This window comes from Opisthorchis viverrini (genome assembly GCF_000715545.1).
Source record: "Opisthorchis viverrini unplaced genomic scaffold opera_v5_105, whole genome shotgun sequence".
Taxonomy (NCBI): Eukaryota; Metazoa; Platyhelminthes; class Trematoda; order Opisthorchiida; family Opisthorchiidae; genus Opisthorchis; species Opisthorchis viverrini.
In genome coordinates, this window is record NW_008751759.1 from 1178715 (window position 1) to 1197831 (window position 19117).

At 46.9% G+C, this 19117-nt stretch overlaps 3 protein-coding genes across 3 annotated transcripts in view; 2 read left to right on the forward strand and 1 right to left on the reverse strand.

Moving 5' to 3' along the window:
- Positions 1-888, forward strand: part of T265_05477 (hypothetical protein) — a gene marked incomplete at both ends in the record, with an annotated part of 52788 nt that extends 51900 nt beyond the window's left edge. The window contains one exon of the mRNA XM_009170488.1: positions 568-888. Coding sequence (XP_009168752.1) covers positions 568-888 — 321 coding nt within the window. The remainder of the gene's footprint in view (positions 1-567) is intronic.
- Positions 889-8165: 7277 nt separating this feature from the next.
- On the forward strand, positions 8166-15926 carry T265_05478 (hypothetical protein; the record flags this gene model as incomplete). The annotated part of the gene is made up of 5 exons (XM_009170489.1): positions 8166-8597; positions 13171-13237; positions 14866-14927; positions 15096-15244; positions 15566-15926. 5 exons carry the CDS (start codon positions 8166-8168, stop codon positions 15924-15926), a joined length of 1071 nt encoding a protein of 356 aa, XP_009168753.1.
- A 2482-nt stretch (positions 15927-18408) lies between these two features.
- On the reverse strand, positions 18409-18588 carry T265_05479 (hypothetical protein; the record flags this gene model as incomplete). Its single annotated transcript, XM_009170490.1, has 1 exon — positions 18409-18588. One exon carries the CDS (start codon positions 18586-18588, stop codon positions 18409-18411), a length of 180 nt encoding a protein of 59 aa, XP_009168754.1.
- Between the last annotated feature and the right edge of the window lie 529 nt (positions 18589-19117).

Below are 19117 nucleotides of genomic sequence, written 5' to 3' on the forward strand. Positions count from 1 at the left end.
TACTCGTACGTGGTTTGTAGTCAGAAAGACCTGAACTCGGCTTGATTGGCACATGTTTTATGCTTGCAAGATATCAGGTGTCTCTCTCATATTCTTTTGTTCTGTGCAGGGCTGTATTTAAATAAGTTGACATAGCGGTAATCCATTGACGCCAACTTTAGCTCAGTGGAACACATTTTCACCGTCCTGAGTTAGAGTCGGAAACATGTCGGTCAATCAGGTGTCTCTGCCATATTCTTTTGTTCTGTGCAGGGCTGTATTTAAATAAGTTGACATAGCGGTAATCCATTGACGCCAACTTTAGCTCAGTGGAACACATTTTCACCGTCCTGAGTTAGAGTCGGAAACATGTCGGTCAAAACCCTCCTTGAACATCGCCAGCCTTCTATTCCGCCTCTTTTATGCACACCGGGGGAACCCGTACCATTCAGTCTTCAAAAAATTATCGAGGTTTCTCTTCTTGCCTCTCCTGCATTTGTTTTTCTCGAGGTGTTTTCGGTTACGCTGAGTAAACTCGATTGGTTTTACTCCACGTTACGGGAGCCGTTCTCATTCCAATTTCTTCAGGTCGAACTCCTCATGTCAATGCAATTGTGTGCACAAGCCGACCAAATTTTGGACGAGGCGCAAAGCTTGGCAGTACAGTATAGACTTTGCGCAGCTGCAAACAAAGTTTGTCTCCTAAAACACGCTCTGCACACACTCTGTAGTGCTCCGTCCTCCGAGCCCTCAGTAGAACTTGACCGGGTTCTGTGTGAAGCGTTGCATCAATCGGACCACTCAACACAGTGGCGTTGTTTAACCTATGCCAGTCGCCTTAGGCTTCGGACTTTTCGTAGTTCGACCGAACTTGGTAATTGTAAGTGCATCCCCACTTTCTGTATCTAATTGTTTTTTGGTATGATCACACCTTAGTGTTTGAACTCATGTTCGATGGCCTTGGCACTTGGATTAGCTAAACTGTGGGTCCGCCCAACGGCTTAAACCGCATACCCCCTCCTAAATCTCCTCTCTTTGAAAATATGGTACACGACAGTCCGCGGTAACAGGTCGTCTAATGGCTACTATGGCCGCTAGCTGGGTAGCAACCCCCTATCTGTGCACTTCTCACTATTCCAAGGTCATCTTTTACTGGTTCTCAATTTCTTTTTGATCGCGCTTTCCTCTTTGCAACTCGCACATGATTATCCTCCCTCCAGGTCTTGCTGACCCGTCATTTTTTGGCAAATGCAGTTCGGGTAGATAGGTGCTAAGAGGACATTGTTTTACTCATTTTGAAAGGGACATTAGGTATCTGAGAGTTTGTTACCGTTTTGTTTCTCATGGCTCGCTTCACAAAGCTGCCACTTTGATGTGGTGTTCGGGCATGAGTGCTGCAATGATCCCGCGGGCTATATTGGCTAGAAAACTACGTTCCACTAGGTACAATCATGCAAGGAAGGTCAAAAGGGAGCAGTCAGACCAAATGCAGTGAGACCCCGGACCACGGGCAATCGTGCTACAAGGCGCTATCTGTGATGGGAATGTGAAGACAGTGAGCAGTTTCCCTCATGCGACCGGCATGTCCATATTAATGGAAGTGGCAATGCTGCCTCTCTCCCCTCCCCCCGAGGAAGGACGGGTTAGAACAGATTGGCCCTAAAAACAGCTCACTCCGATCGCTCAACGGTTGACCGTGGTGGTCGGTGCATTATTCAATACGGTCGACATAATTGTAGGACCAAAGAGTCCGGTGCTGCTCAAAAGTCACCTGCTGTGCGCAGCCGCATTAGGAATGAGACAGTAATACCTTATTCCTGCGCCCTCGGGTTAGGCCAATCCCATAAAGCCGAGCAGGTCAGACTGTTGAGTCATCGGCTACGGGAGGGGTCCCCAAAGAAAACTCTACTCTGCGCTGCCTCGTGAGTCAGACTTTTGAGTCAGAGGCTCAAGGTGGGGTATCCCACTAAGCCCCCTTCTTCGGCCCGGGGAGACGGGAAAAAATCATTTGCCCGCGCAGTTCGGTGTCCACCGACTTCCCTCCCCAACCCCTTCCCACTGCACAAGCAAACGTCGCTGGGCCATTTGACTGTAATTCATCTGACCGAAGGGCTTTATGCTCCTCGCTGCTTACTAACAATAAACAAAATAACACCCTTCTAAATCCACGATATCCTTTCTGTATAGGAGCTTTTAACGTCCCTGCTCTATGTCAAATTGCCGAACAGGCAATTCTTACTGAAACCTTGTACTCACTTGAAATTGACGTATGCTGTGTCTCCGAGACACGTATACAAGGCTCGAGCGTGGTGATGCATCTCAGAACGCAGCTCTTTCACATTTCTTTCTCCGTGTGTCTGGTAACCCAGAAGCGATGACTCGTGGAATATATGGCGTGGGAGTTGCACTCAGCCCCAGAGCTGGACGCGCTTTACTGGATTGGATCCCAGTAAACAGTCGTCTCTGCGCCGTCCGGCTATCCAGTTCGATCAAGCTCAACGCCTCTTGGCATAAAAAGCGGTGCTTGTTTGTAGTGTCCGCTTATGCCCCAACTGACTGCAGTTCTGAGGCGGAGAAGGATACTGTCTATCGAGAGTTATCCGCGCTCATCCGTCGAGCAAGACGTATTGCCATTGTGATCCTTCGGGGCGATGTGCATGCCCAAGTCGATCGTCTGAGCTCCTTGGAATCACATTTGGTGGTCGATTTGGAGTGGATGCTGGTACGGATATCGACTCATTCAGTTGTGTTTAGATCATGAACTGCTTCTGGCAAGTACGAACTTTCAGCATAAACATGCGCAACCTCACAGCCACCAACTGCAAATCAACCGTGGACCCAGTTGAACTACATGGCTATGGACCACCGGTGTCGCGAAATTGGAGAGCTACGGTTCAAGACTACCGTTCCGTCTGGAGCACGCAACTTGATTCCGATCAAGTCATGGTGCGTGCACGCCTGACAGTTTGTTTCGCTTCAAGCCTTTGTAAGCCAGCGAGAAGCATGCCAATCGACCATCTTCGAAGAACTACTATAGGTCGACGCTATCGATCTGAGCTACATCAACAAACCTCTACAGTAATCCGATACTTTGGTGGAAGTGACCATATGGATGAAGCGTGGCAAAATGTGAAAGGAGCTATGTTAGCGGCGTTCAGTGCTATCTGTTCGACGTCTCCGATTCGACCACAAGACCACTAAATATCGTCGAGCTCGATGCCAGGGAATTCGTACCAGAAGGCAACGAGTATCCCAGGGAATTCGTACCAGAAGGCAACGAGTACGACGGCGCGCGCACATCCCTCAGACGCCAAATAGTGAAGAGCCTATGGAAAGACCGAGAGCTCTGTTGGGCATCGAAAGTTCGGGAGATGGAGAAGGCCTTTGCTCTCGGGAACAGCCGTGCCCTATATCAACTGCTACGATCGACTGGCCCTAGGAGAGCAACGGCCAGTGAAAAGAAAAAGATGGCTCATTAATTCGCTCGCGAAAACGTCGAACACTTCGAAGAACAATCTAGCTGGCCTCCTGCAACACAGCTTGTGAAAGTTGTCCGTACGGATGAATGGAATGTAAACCTTGATCGTTCGTCGGAAGAAGAAATAAAGTACAAAATGTCGGTACTGAAACGTGACAATGCACCATGACCAGACGGTCTCTATCCAGCCCATCTCAAACAAGAGGGACAATCCCTGGTGACCCATCTAACGAACTTGATATTTCCATCCGGATTGGGAAGACCAGAGCAGCTTTTGCGAACCTACGTCCCCTGTGGCGTAGGCGTGACATCAGTTTCTCTGTCAAGGGTCGGGTTTACAATGCTGCGGTGCGCTCCATATTACTATATGGATCAGAAACCTGGCCGCTGCGCGCCGAGGACGTCAAAAGGCTTTCAGTGTTTGACCATCGATGTCTTCGGAGCATTGCCTGAATCTGGTGGGAACACCGGATCAGCAATTCTGAAGTACATCGAATGGTATTCGGGAGAAATAACTCACCCTCGATAGATGAACTGATCACACTGCATAGGTTGTGCTGGCTTGGCCACTTGCTGCGTATGCCAGTCGACTGAATTCCTCGAAGCGCTCTTTTCGCATAGCCACGCGAAGGGTGAAAATGAGCCAGGGAGTTAAACAGTGATTTAGCAGCGAAGTGTAAAACCCATTACCAGCAAACTCAACTGCGATGGTCATTGCCGTCTTCCTGGATGGGGACCCCGAGACGGGCGACATCAATGGCCAGAGACATTATCAAGACATTATATCAATGCATAGCTCCTTTTCCAACCCTCCTTCCGAGACGGGCACATCAATGGCTAGAGACATTATCAGACATGGCGCAGTCCAAGCATTCAAGCCACTGCCTTCAATGTATAGCTCTTTCTCCAACCCCCCACTTACACGTCCACTGACAGACCTGTATTTGCACACCCACGTCCAATGCACAGCTACCTACCCCATCTTCCCAAATCATCGACGGACAAAACTGTGACAGCTATTACCACTGTACGACAACTACGTGGTAATTACAGACGATGATGGTGAATTAAGCTCAAATCAATAAGTCATTTCTGGCTTCGCGGAATAATTGTGCGGTAACGCTGGTGTATTCGACCATTTGATGTGACAGTCGCCCGGTACCTATAGTTCAGTGGGAAAGGGAACTTTTGTTGTAATGTTTTTCTCCGAGAGCTGAAACAGACATTTCGGAAATCGTGGTATTTCGAATTTGATTAGGTACTTCAGGTAGTCCTAGTTCCCGGAACTTGAGATAATTAGTCCTCGACTTGAACGGTTCAGTTTTGAGCTCGTGAGTGTAGTACTCATAATCGTTCAGCTCTAGCATCCTTTTGGTGCCACCCGAAAGAAGCACGAAAACTGAGTCAGTACCAGGTTGACCAGGCCCAGACAGAAGCATTCGAGTTTCAGAGTTCTTGCAGAGTTCGAACCACGAAACTTTCGGTCAGTAAGTTCGCGCCTTATTTCTTGCAGAGTTCGAACCACGAAAATTTCGGTCAGTAAGTTCGCGCCTTAACCGCTGAGCTATCTCCAGCTCTCATGAATGTTGATATTACTAGGACTGGAGACTGAATGGACTCCCTTTGACAGTATATTTCGGATTATACAAAAGCATTGTATGCGAGGGACTCTTTCAAGTTCACAGTCCCAGAAGTGTCAGCATTCGCACTGACTTAAAAAACTATCACCAAGTCTACCTCCTCAAGCGGGGATCATGAGCAATGGGAGGATTTTCTGGCCGTAGAACTTGCTCCCCCAAAACAACATAGGGGTAGCTTTTTGTAGGGGTGTAGTGCAGTCTTAGAGGGGGCTTAGCTGATTAAGTGGCTAAGAAAACAGTGAAACAGTTGAGGTGAAATATGCATGTGCCGAATAGACCTACTCAATTCCAGCGCAGTCCAATCTGTTTCTCCTGTTCTTCTTTGCCTGTCCGCTCCAAAAGTTGCCCAAACTCCTACTCAGGGTCCTCTGTTTTGTTCGTTTTTCAGTTCTCCAATCGCACTTACAACAGCTTTATGGTGCACTAACTTTCTATCGCTCTGTGGACGATCGTAGACGGCTACTGGATACACTGGCTTTGTTGGTGAGCTTCTGTTTTGTTTTACCTACCACATGATACAGTCAAACGTAACTGAATCGCTGATGTGGTTCTCAAACAGAAAATGCGCACGGAATCGTAGGTGGATGGAACGCCTGCCCTTCCGTGGGTACGCTCAACACAATTTATTCGGTCCCGAGCGAGCCTCATGTGGCCTGGAAGTCGCGAAAAGCTTCGAACATTGGCTTCCATCTTGTGTGGACTCATATCCAGAGGCTGCAGTGCTTACACGTACCACTTTGTGGTTTTGGTGCAACAGGAACTTCAGTCGAAGAACGTGTCTGGCACCAAACGCGCGTTGGCTAGACCATGTACTGTGCATGCAGAACCATCGTCTACCGAAGAGAGTGCTGCTTTCCATGCCTAATTCGAGAGCAACCTATGATTTGGCGGAGAGATGTGAAAGGGATTTCGAGAAGTTTGGGTGCTGTCGGTGCGATGTGGCATCTAGGATGGGGACCGCATGATCCCTAGTGCGTCTGGTTGGAGACGCTCCAAGATATGACCGCTAATCGGTCAGTCGCACTTTTCCCTTCAATTTTTATCCAGATTGCCTGAATGAGCGTCTGGGAGATGCGGGAACCTCGGAATGATTGTGATAAGCTAATACTAAGTCCCCATCCACGTTTCAGAATAAGGTTGTACGGCAGCGAAGCATCGCTTGTGAATCTCGATGCTGTGCTGTCGATTATCGTGTTAGAATAAACTCGGTGTACAGATGTGTGTGGACCGCAACCGAAAATGCCATCGCGCTTTGTTTTGTTTTCACTAATCCATGCAGGATTCTGTGTACCACAGGCGCACATTACTCTTTTCGTCGTCAGAGCTTCCACATGTACACGCGTTCGCACATCTCCTTTCGTTGTCCATTAAATGAACGTGAAATTGGTTGTCTCAAACTGGGTTGACCGGAAAACCGAAGCGCCGTGTTTATCCTGTATTCAAACGGAATGTTGAAATAGAAAAATTGGAACAAAAACGCTAGAGTTAGGTCATCATCTGCACTGTCCTGCTCTCGAGATGAGTATAGCACCCGTAGTTTGTCAACCTGTCTTTACCGTTATCACTGAATATTAGCTACCGATACAACCTGTACTATAGTGTCATGGTAGATACATTTTTCTTGAACAGCTATCTTCATCTTGTGTAGCGCTCACCGAATTTCAACGTAGGGTGGACAACACTCATCATCCCGGTTTCTCAGCATTGTTAGTTTGAGTCCCGGCTTGCTAAGAATTTCAAATTGACTACTGTCTTCTTGAACCCCCCAGTGATAGTCATTCTCAAATACGACCCTGTACATTGCGGAGCTTCATCTGTCGACTTCGATCAGTTTATTTCAGTTACATATAATTGGTTCCTCTTCTCATTCGCAGGCTGTAGCCCTGAACTCTGGTGGTCATACCAAAGAACGCAACGAGCTGGCAAGCGCATTTCATGAGCTACGGAAAGAATGCCAATTTGTAGAAAGGTTTCTCCGGGGCAAATACGTGGTTGCAGTTTTATGATATTAGTATGCACTCAAACTATTCCATGTTCCTTTAAACCAAAAGATTCTGAGAAACTGTATATTTGATACTTCAATACACTTATTCTGATGTTTTCGTCCTTCATCCTGTGACCGCCAGATATACGCAATTAGATAATATTTCAGGATAACAATGTCTTCATTGGTGACGATGAAGATGGCTGTAACATTCTGACTGATTGACGACGTATCATCGCAGCGGTAACTATGGTTGACTGACTGCCATGCAACTTGGGCCAAAGTAAGTTAAAAAAAAAAGGTTTGAGATAGCTCAGTGGTTAAAGCGCGGATTTACTCACTGAAAGCTCGGTAGCTAAAACCCAATACCGACATCTCTTGGGCAACCTGGCAGCATCTCAACTCTCGTGCTTCCTTCAGATTGCACACCAGCTAGGTACGCCAGATGGACATAGGAAGAAAGAACTCTCTAGCTATGGATGAATTACTCACGCTCCATAGGTTACGCTGGTAACGACATATACTCCACATGCCGTAAGACCGTCTACCTCGCAGAGCTCTTTGCGCCCATACCTGTGTTGAGTGGAAGCTACAAACGATCGCTACATTTTTATTCACATTCACACCACTCTCGTTTGAACGCTCGCTCTCTTGTTCTGGCGAAATTATTCCGGTGTGGACTCACCGGAATTCCCCGAAGAGTGTTTGCAACTCTCGGAAGCGACTACCGACCACCTCAACAACAAGTTACCACTCCCCACGTTCAACCGTCTGCGTCTAGAAACACTCATACAACAGATTGCCACATTGAGTCGTGGATAAACATCTGGACACCACAAATATCGGATTCCCGAAAATAACACATCTTTCTTAGTAATCTGTCCACTAACTATGGTTTCGATATGTCCGCCAGTGTCAGCAACAGTTGTTCAGTTGGTCCCCGGGGTCCCCATCCAGGGGGGCAATAGTTGTCAACCTGATTGAGTTTACAGTTTAATGCTTTCATACTTCGTTGCCAGGTCGTAGACTGTTCATCTCTTAGTCGCTTCTACCCAGCACAGGGTTGAGCAGATGGTTCTCTGGCATGCCAAGTACATGCCTTAACCAGCGTAACCTACAACGTCCTAGTAACTTGAGATGGCTCAGTGACAAAGGCGCGAACTTGCGGACCGAAAGGTCCGCGGTTCGAATCCGACCTCTCGATCCCGACTTTTTCTGTCTAGGCCTGGGCAACCTGGCAGTATCTCAACCCTCATGCTTCCTTCGGGTGGCACCGAAAAAGTGCTACAGCCGAACGAACATCATTTTGTTGAATGTCAAAACGTGCAAGAGACTGAATAATGCACTCGGACCTTGCTGTCAATTGTGCTGTGTGCGAAGCAGCGACCCGGGATATTCTTGGGGTCGACTAATCCTTCTGGAGGAAGCTGCTGTGAAGCTAATTAGAGCAAAGTACACCTTCGGCAACTGTATCAGACCGCTGCTTCCCAGCTGTTTAAAACTTCAGCCCCTCTTGGTAATTGTAACCTGAGATTAATCACGATGAAGCTGGCAAGCGGCGTCCACAGGTACATCTTTCTTCATCTTCTGTTCCCAGAATGCTCCCTCCTCTCCCCGCTGGTCACTAGAAATTCCATATGGTACTTATGCATGATAAACGCGAAGTGGGCGTCACCTTTAAGTTGTGATAAGAAGCACGAAATCACTTCTACGTTGGTTTAACCAGTACGATCCGCAAGGTATTCCCTCCCACCTATTGGATCTGCATCCGATAACGTCTGCATCGACGGGACTTCTACACCCTGCTAGCATTACCCATGCAGCCATATTCTTAAAGCTTATTGATACTGATAGCACGCTCGGCTTAGTCTGTTGGCTAGCTTCTGATCACGGTCGCACAATACCGCTCGCGGACCCAATTCCGCTCCCTCAATCCGCGTCTGTTTATGGAGAACCCGCTAAGAGCCCCTACCCAGCGAGAATAGTGTGCTGCCTTGTTGATGAAGTAGAAATGGATACCAGAAATTCGTCAAGATCCGTCTGCATCATAACCTGAAAAAAATGGTTGAGTAACCTACGCTTGCAGAGTAACAGTGGGCTAGACATTGACAGATATCCAGAGAAAAGGTTCCTCTTAGAAGTTGGAAACGCGTCGACTGTGACAGTGTGTTGAAAAGGATATCGCTGGCGTAATTTCGGTGCACTATTATCAGTGCCTATAAAAATCTTAGCAATCTGCTCCAGAGCCGTCCGTAGAAGCCATGTTCAAACTCACCTAGTGAACTGACCTCACACAGTGGGTTCCTGTGAGACCAACAGGTCTGCGACTTTCGAACCGACACCTTCCGTGGCCATATCAGTTTCATTGTATTCGAAGCCCACACACCAATATGGAAGCATTGGACGCGAGTTTAGCTTTTATTTGATTCCATCAGTAGAACATCTTTGATCGTGCCGTACATATGACGCGCGGCAGTGAAGCTCCATCGAGGTGAACGTGTCACCACTATCCCACCGAATTACTTTAAACGCACACATTTTTTACTCACCGAGACCACCTGCTATTTCGCACACATCAAGCAGTTTTCATCAGAGTTCCCCAAACACGAATCCCTCGTATGTTTAATAGAATCTGATTGCATTGAATCTTAACGGGTAACTAGATTGTAAAGTAGGAATCTACCAAAGATGTTTTGTTTTACCGCTCCGTATGAAACGGCACACTACGCGAATGCGGAACAAGCCTCGCAACCAGGATTTCCAAAGACTAATCTTGTGAATGCGTGCACTTGCGGAAAGTGGTATCGTGGAGTGTTTTCACCATACTTCTGACTACTGATACTAAACCACTGGATGAATGCCAGTATTCGAACCCACAAAAATAAAGCGTGAACGTCTTAACAGACCTGTTAGGTCGCAGGGAAACTGCCTCCCCCATTGCCCTATATCAGCAGTCAAGCGCTTCAGCGGTGGCATCCTTCTGATATATGGTTACCATGCTGCCCGAAGGACGAGCTGAAATACCGCCAGGTTTTCTAGCATACACACGGTTAGCGGTGACAGGGGATGAGTTCTTTGGGTGCCAACTAAACACTGCGAAATACCATCAGTAGAGGCACCTGATCACGGCAAATGGGGTGAGTGAATTTAGAGGAAAGTGACGCTCATTTGCACGGAAGCGTTGGAAAGACCTTAAGTTAATCTGGAAAGTAGACCGTAAAACGGAATACAACGGTCTGATGCACGACATCCTCAAACTGAGTAGCGTCAGGTTCATTTAGCGACCCTCATAGTTATTCTTGGCAGTAACACCAACGTAGCGTTTCACTACTGCACAATACCACGCAGCCAAATTTTCAACACAGCAGGCACCATGGATGATCTGTATAGCCCTTGAAGGTTTCATTGAATTGGAAAGAGCGACGGACTCTTCAGGTACGGATGTAAACTGCTTTTTAAATAAATAGCTCACGCCGGAAGACGGCTACCGCGTATATATGGGCCATCCACGCTATGTCCCAGAGGATCCGAAAGCTGAGTAGTTGCTACCAGGGTAGATGGTGTAAGTCTTGTCGCCTCATGTCTCCACATGCGATCAACCAAATAACCCACTCTTGGGTTATGGGTGTCCAGTCAAAATACCTTGCAGTGGTGGTACCCTGTCAAACCATTGGCAGGAGAACTGTTCACGGTCGCGTAATAGCCTCAAGCAAGTAGGGAATAAATACTGAACCAGAAAGCTAAAACCTAACAACGACTCACCGATACGAGAAACGACTTGGGCCACGTTTCATCGCTCTTCAAACTACACACCTATAGCATCGCACAAGTGGCTAGATTAGGGAATACTTGGGAAACAGGCCCTGGTTTACGCGGTAAATCCTCTACGCCAGCCAGTTCCACGAATGAAACTTCCTAGGGAACTGCACCCGTCGAGTGACAGCTATCCCCTCAGGTTTGATCAGAGAACTACGTGGATTTGGAGGAAATACGACAATACGGCTGGACATGAGGCCCTCGACTGGACCCACCTGGGTGTTCGGTCTAGTCTGAAGACTAATTTCAAACTTTGTATATACTTCCACAGCCTTTTAGGTCCATCGCTACCATTCAGCTATGAAGCATGATGATTAAAATACTGTCAGCTTGTCAAAGCCCGGACAGGAGCAATCGGAATGCAGAAGTGTGGGTCGAGTCGAAGACGTTTTTGGTCACTGGACTCAGTCCCCAATCATCGAACCACAGGATGCAGAGTTCAAGGATTTGAGTCACTGTACACAATACATTTGAGCTGCCGAATTAGAGCAGCAGCTTCATGATCCAAGGAGTTGGCACCAGCCGTAGCCCCCATGTATGGATTCCACTATGATGTGCCATCGTAGGGCCACACACAGAACCCTCGAACAGGCTGTCGGCCTCGACCCTGATTTTCAGTACTATCTTGCTTCAGGGATAACGTAAAAACCCTAATATCACCTGGAGTTTTGCGTCTAGCTATGATTACATTATGATCACCTGCAGTAAATCCAGGCGAGGACACTGGCGCTTCGGTGCCGTGTCATTCTACCTATAAAAAGATGCTACACTCAAAGAATGTATGAATGGCGAGCGAATGAACATACCGACCACTAGTTTCCTATATGGGACCGGAGCGCCGATGTCTCAGCAGCGACCACAAGGCAGTGATGGCGCCTTCATCAAAAGAACAGGCTTGGTGTGCCACTTACGTCCTAAATCTCACTTAACCAACGGAGTAGGGCACTCAGTTGGTTGCGTCGTGTTCTGGTCTGCTGTGGGATGCATATCCATTTAATGAACTGCGAAGTGAGTACACGTGTATGGCTGCCACTCCGACCGGATATACAAACCATGACCTGTATGTTGCACGCTTGCGGTAGATGCTGTCTTCACTTGAAGGCATTTCTTCATAAAAAAAAAAACAAAATCTGATTGTTCCAGGAAAGCCGGCACAACTGAATTTAACCGTTCTCAGATCGAGGTGATCAATGAATACAAAGGATGCGCCGGACTTTTACTTATATCTGGGCAAGCGCTAGGTTTAAGCCGGCACAACTGAATTTAACCGTTCTCAGATCGAGGTGATCAATGAATACAAAGGATGCGCCGGACTTTTACTTATATCTGGGCAAGCGCTAGGTTTCTCCATCTGATGACCTCCTCCTCTCAATTAAAAGTGCTCGAATACGACAATGTCATCACCCACAGCAACGTATGTCGATAAAAGGCTAGTGTGGCACCAAAGACATCTGTTGGAAGACATTTCGTAGTGCGTCTATCCAGGCATGAGCCACGTAAACCTGATCCTCGAAGACGGGCCGCTGGCAAAAATGCATGTGGACCACCAGCAGAGATTTTGGTATGGGGAGTCCAGATAGGGTACACCTTCAACCCGTGAAGCGGTGATATCGGTGAAGAAAAGCCAACTGTCCTTGGATCTGAAGCCTCTGGAATATAAGCAACTTTGAGCACAAATGGCCCTGTCTCGGGATGTGGCGCGCACTTTATGCGTTCAACATGCTGCCGTCCAAGCCTGCTTAAAAAATGAGCTGACTGAGATCTGTGGTTTAGCTAGACATGGTATTTTCGTCCTGTTAACTTGCACCACCTATGACGTAGACGTGAAATCATTCTATCACTAAAGTGTCCGGTTTAAAATCTCCAAGTGCGTTCCACATTGGTCGGAAGGTCGCCGCTGTTAGCGGACATCAAAACTTTTCACTATTTGACCCATGGTACCGTCGACGCATTGTCCACATCTAGTGGGGACATCATATCAGTAACGCTAAAGTTCACCGGATCGTTTGGGGGTAAATAGGTCGCAGATGTTAGGTGAGTTGGTCCCACCCGAAAGGTTGCACTGGGTTGCTCGCGTGCTTCCTCGGGCAGTACTCGCGAAACCATGCGGTTGGAAATAAGTCGGTAGGCGTCAATTGACAGCTTGATAGGGGAGTTCCCTCGAACCGGATGAGAACCGCCAAGTACATGTCAGGTGTTAGACATCGGCAGACGTTGCTCAATGTTGGCATGCATCCAAGCTCTCACCTCCACTTATTTGCTTCCCTTCTCAGAGGAAAGTCCGCTGCACCCCCGTATCCAAGAAGTACGAAGCCCATATCACTGGTGAAATGAACTATGGTAACTAAAATTACTGCTGTACTCTATGCGGCCTCCGGCTGGCAGTGGAGTTACCGCGCCTTTAGCTGAATAACCTCAACTCATAGAGATCTGGCAAGCAGTGGATTCATGCTATAATAGCATAGTTGTCATCTCTGGTTAAGTGTCTTCCTGGAATCAATCACCCATCATAAATGACTGGAGGATTAACATATCTATGCAGCTTGAGGACCCCCAACGCCTTAACGTGGACACCCGGGCCACTCCGCGTTCAACGGAATCCCAGGGGTACGGTTAGTTGAATCAAGTGGTTGGTATCGCCGTCCTCCTGAACTTCTTTGCATTTAAGCTGACTACTCTTCACGAGTGTATGTCAATAGAGTTGTTACAGCTCATGACTGTCCCACATTGGTTTAAACACGAATCGGTGTTAGTAATCCTTGTAAACACAATGGCCGCTGCAAGCGATATGGACCACTCACACGGAGAACCACTATACGAGTAGTCATCTGAACAAAACAGTTTCAGCTTGAGTTTGTGATCGCACTCTTAATAGTCACAGCACCAGATCAGGGCGGGCTGTTCAGCAGACTGGACTGAACATGTCTGAGAAAATGCAGCCATTACCACAGTTGATACATCTCAGTTACTCTTCATAGAGAACCTCCGGATTGGCGTATTCAATGGTGCGCCAAACACTGTCCGTGCAGTAAAACCAGACACGTTTTGATCGCCATGACGTAGGCAAAAAAGCAGATAAATCTGAGTCGGCCCGAATATCGGAGAGTCGCCGAAAAAGTGAAGTGCTAACGACATTTCTTCAGGTAATTCAGAGCACGAAAAAGGAATCACATCCTAAACCGCGCTGCACAATAGATGCACGGCCTCTATGAACCGATAGAGCATACGGTGTCACATCGACTAATTTTGCTAATGAGCCGTTTTATTCCCAAGCCCATATTGTAAGAGATAACAAGACCCCTGAGGATTGTCGGATGTGAAATTCAATATTCACATATTCAATATTGCGAAAGTCCAAAATACAGAGCAAACGAAAAAATAATCACTTTCCAACTATGATGCTGTTGATGGGGACGAAAATTAATTTGATAATGAAGCCCAGAATTCCCATGGCGAGGAAACCGATTGCAGTGGCAATTGCATTCTTCTTAAACTCTATGGATAGCATTGTTCATTAGTCCAAAATTCTAATACCTTTACGATCTGGTTTAGTACACCGATTGATGAAGTGCACAGAATCTTTTGTGAACCTTACTAAGGGCTCTGTAAACGTCGAAACACGATCCATTTGCAAGACGCAAAAGCACTTCGTCCCTGGCGCCCTGCCGCGATGCCTAAGCTGCTTTAGCAAAACAAGAGGAACATCCTTTGGGAAGTTCAGGTGATTGAAGAAGTCCATGAAACCTGCAGGAGTAAATTGCTTGTTCAGCACTGGGCTCACGAAGCAGGTTTCGGTCAACTTTCAATTTCCAATAACTCAGCGAGCAACTTGAGCTTTTCAGGTGAATGACAGCAGCTGAACGACNACACCGGGAAACTGGGCAAAAGCCTCGATCCTGTGTATCAATCCGTGATCCCGAAGGAAATGTCACTCAGGTTGTGAAAGCGTTCCCCCTATTGTTTTTCAGGCAGTAGACCACCCTTTTCTCCTAATGGAAGAAAGGGACTGCCACAGCAATCAACAGGTCCGGTGACTGCCTACCGTCCGGTAGCTACAGACCCGCCAGACTCATTAGCATACGTTGCTCGGTGATTGGATGCATACCGAGGCTGGTTATTTCAAATCCCCTCACTGCCAAACAATTGATGTTCCCGACGCAACACAAAGCGTTCTTGCGTGACGATCATTTACGGACAGCTAAGCAAAAGCCGTGGACGAAATACCCATATCACGGATTCACGGATTGATACACAGGATCGAGGCTTTTTCCCAAGTTTCCCGGGTCGGTTTTGTTCTTGTCGGTCAGTGGCTGTCGTTCACCTGAAAGGCACAAGTGAAAAAAGGGTGTAGCACTGCTCTTTATGTTCTCAGCGCGGGGCAGTATGCTCGCCAGCGCGAGGATTCGCATAAATAAATGTCTAATAGTGCTTTAAATTGGGTTCGAGAAGGAGCGTGTACAACCGTCGGAGGAAGGGGGACATCTTTCTCGACTTTTCAGAAGCATCTGATAACGTCCCACAGGTTCCACCGCTATACCAAGTCGGTTCTCATGGGCTTCAAAGAGAAATTCTATGCTTGAATGAGATACTCCCCCCGACGAACCTTCAGATTTAAAGTCGGCTCACACTGAGCGAACCCTCTTTTCGTGCATGGTGAGAATGAACCAGAAGATATCAAAAAGATGAAAGCTTAAAAGGATTTAGGTATCTGGTTGCACCTCACTGTGCCAGTAAAATATCGACTGAAAAGACATCCACTGTTCTGTGGATGATTCGGCGCATCTTGTTCTGTATCGCTAACATGGGCTTTCATGTACCCTACGTGGCATCAATCGGGCGTTCTCGTGAATACGCCAACCAATCTGTTTACTCGGGATACAAGAGGGGCGATACTCTCGTTGTGAGCGTCCAACGACCCGCTTCCAAGATGGTTGCTATCCCCAAACCCTATGCTGATGAAATCATTTTTTGGGTGCCTGCACCCTTCCTCCTAGAGTACTTTCACCTCCGAGAGGACGAGAGGATGTAACTTATGCTCCGTTTAAACAAGCTTTGGCCGAAAGTTTCTCTACAGGCTAACCATTTATTACAAGGCGAATTCATGGTAAGAGTCTCCTCAAGCCCAATTTTAATGAGCAACAATATTGCTCATCCCGAATATTTCGATGAATAACCTTTGTCCGATGGTTGTCCATTCTGTATCTAGAACAAGGTTCAAAACACTTTCAATTTCTGAACATAGAGAGCGGCACTGTACGCCCTTCTCGCTAAAGCCTTTCAGATAAACGAAAGCCATCTAACGATATGAACAAACTTGACTGGGGGCGTGGGCAAGGGCCTTGATCCTGTGCAATAATCCATGGGAATCTGTTTTGATTGGCATATACTATACAGCTATTTCGACCCCCCACTGCGCTCATATTAAAGTGGTTTGTGAACTACCCATTGTTTCTTAAAATTTGTTTGGTGTATCCTTACTGCGCCTATGTATGGTGAGCATTTCGGTCTCTCATTTGCCTGCCGGCTATCACGAACTGGCAAATTGCGGCGTGGATCCATGTGGTAGTCGCTTTGGGCCGTTAGCAGCTGCATGTTTTCCATCCCTCCCTGCACTCACGAAGGCTTCTTCTGATTGCATTTACTCACAGTGTTTGAAATGGTGAGATACCAGGAATTGCGCGAGGATGGAAAAATGAATGCAGCTACTAAATACAAGCAGCGCTCGAAGCACCGTCTACCCGAACTAATACAACCTAAGCTCTAAATTTCGTTATCCAGTTTCTGCCGAAACTCTACCCATAATTTCAAACGCGGATAATTATCTATATTTGAAATCTGCGTCTGAACTTATTCACCTCTCCGTATATAGCTAGCAAATTAGGTTACGCAAAATAGAAGGGCAACTGAAGGTAATGTTTTACTCACATGTGTCTCCTGTAATCTTGAATGTAGTCCACGACGCCCTTTGTGGCATTAGTTCATGTGACTGTCGGTGGCGTGCGATTGTGGGAACCCTTAAAAAGCGCCATATACGGGATTGAAATTCAATTCCTCAGTGTGAAAAGAGGGTGGCACTTCAATTCTGGATTAGTGGTTGGAGTAAGTGAGAACCGGAAGGTGACACCTGGACGATTTGATGCATTGACTGGGTATTTTAGAATTATGGTTACTTCTATCAACGCAGTAACCTTTGGACTTAGACAGCAGTAACATACCTGTGAAATATGAAGTGGTGATAAGCCAAATTTCGGCTGAAGACATTTAACTAGAGGCGAGAAGGTGATCGAGTTGTCCGAGTACCGAGGGTGGGTCAGGGCTGCTGTCGTAGGATTGATGAATTATAACTGGGCCCCACAAGAACGGAAGCTTTCTTATGTACAATGGGAGAGTGCGAATACGAGAGGGAAGTTCATGACTGTATGCGAGTTGTTACATTTTGGAAAGCCAGCAGGATTTCGCAGATGATAATATTCCAATAAGACGAGGTCAGGTCATTTTATGGGGACGCCAAATATCAAGATTTGCTCTGCGGAGCAGAAGAGACCCCGGATCTCGGGTGCGCCAAGTTCTGCGTATCCCCTCAAGAACTCTCCCTCAGCTACCGTGCCGAATACGCCTTTAGTACACATTTGCATGTGTAAGCAATCTTAAACTCTAGGCTGGGTTAAGCTACTTTACTTTTACTATGGTGTGCGTCAATCCAAAATTTCTTTGTTTATTTTTGAGCAGCCGACAATAGTGCTGATTTTTATCCCTTACTGCGACTGCTCTCTCCGCCTCCTGTATTTTCTGTCAACTATCCAAGTATGGAGAAGGTGAGAACGATGCCGGTTTTCACCGAATCCAGCTTTCTACCGACAGATTTTGAGAAAATCCACTCATCTCTCTTGCTTTTACGTAGCTTTACGAAAATGTCACTTCTTCCATCTTCCAATAGGCGTTTGATAGTCATTAACGTTGGGGCATTCCGCTTAGGGTTATTTCCCGCATACAGGACACTCAACTTTCAGACCATTTGCCCCTCTCTGGTGAGCAGGCGAGGTCCACAAAATCACTTGGCCAATTCAGTGTCACCCCTACTATTTCTGCAGACATCCTATTCTCCAGCACGCCCCAAACAACTTTCTGGTGTGCCCTTAGATCCAGGTTAATATATTTTATCCCAGAGTTCGCGCATACAAGCGATGAACGGAACTTGCCATAGCCCAAGGTTTGCAGTGCATTTACTGTATGCAGACCCAAGTGCATCATGTGTCCCATCAACCGTAGAAAATGTGTCAGTTCCTAATGCCACCAGAGATTTAGAGTTCCATTTGTGCATAGTATGTTGGGTTTCCAGTGCACCTGATGGAACTCTGCTCGAAGCTAGGAAGCCCGTGGCAGATCGTGTTGCTGTCCTGCTGGCCATCCTGACTGTTCCATAACCAAAACCACGCAACCCCCTTCATTTTTGTTCCCCAGCTGGCTGAAGGTTCGGCCAACTGTTCCTGAACCTGGTCTATCACCCGCTCTTAATTAAGCACATTCTTGTCAACACCGGGAGAACTCTCGCAGCCCCCATCGGCTCCGAACTCCCTAGTGGCTACTAACCAGTAGTGGCTTGCAAATTCTCGAATTAATCCTCTTTCTCCCGTCATATCGAGTTCTGTTATGCTATCTCTGACATCCGCACGGTCCTGGAGTGCCGTCATTCTACAAAATCTGTTTCGTCACGTAACACTTTACAGGTTAACAACAATTGCGGAAGTGTTCCCTCGTCAGCTCATCCTGTTTTTTCGCTTAGATTTTCTGTTCTACCGGTGAAAGGAAGAAGGCCCCCGCGCCAAGAGAACGGTTACAGACTAATGGACAAAGAAGCAAAACTCTCATATAATAATAATATTTATTCCCAACTAGTGGGTAGCATACCGTCATGCATGATCATAGTATCAGTCAGAATAAGAGCATGACTGATGGAGGTTGTGATTAACGGGAATTTCTTGGAAAAGGGACGGTGACGTAAATAGTGGTCATTAACGAATTAGACTTCAGCACACCTGAGGTGACATGGGTAGGGATCCAAAATTACAAGGGCACTTTACCTCCTATGGAGAACATATCAGGTGACAAAAAATCTGGTCGTTAGTATTTAAAAGTGGCGGAAAAAAACAATACGATTGAGGGTATAACAAAATGCTTAATGCCTAGAACGTGACAAACAAAAAACTTCAAACTGCAGGA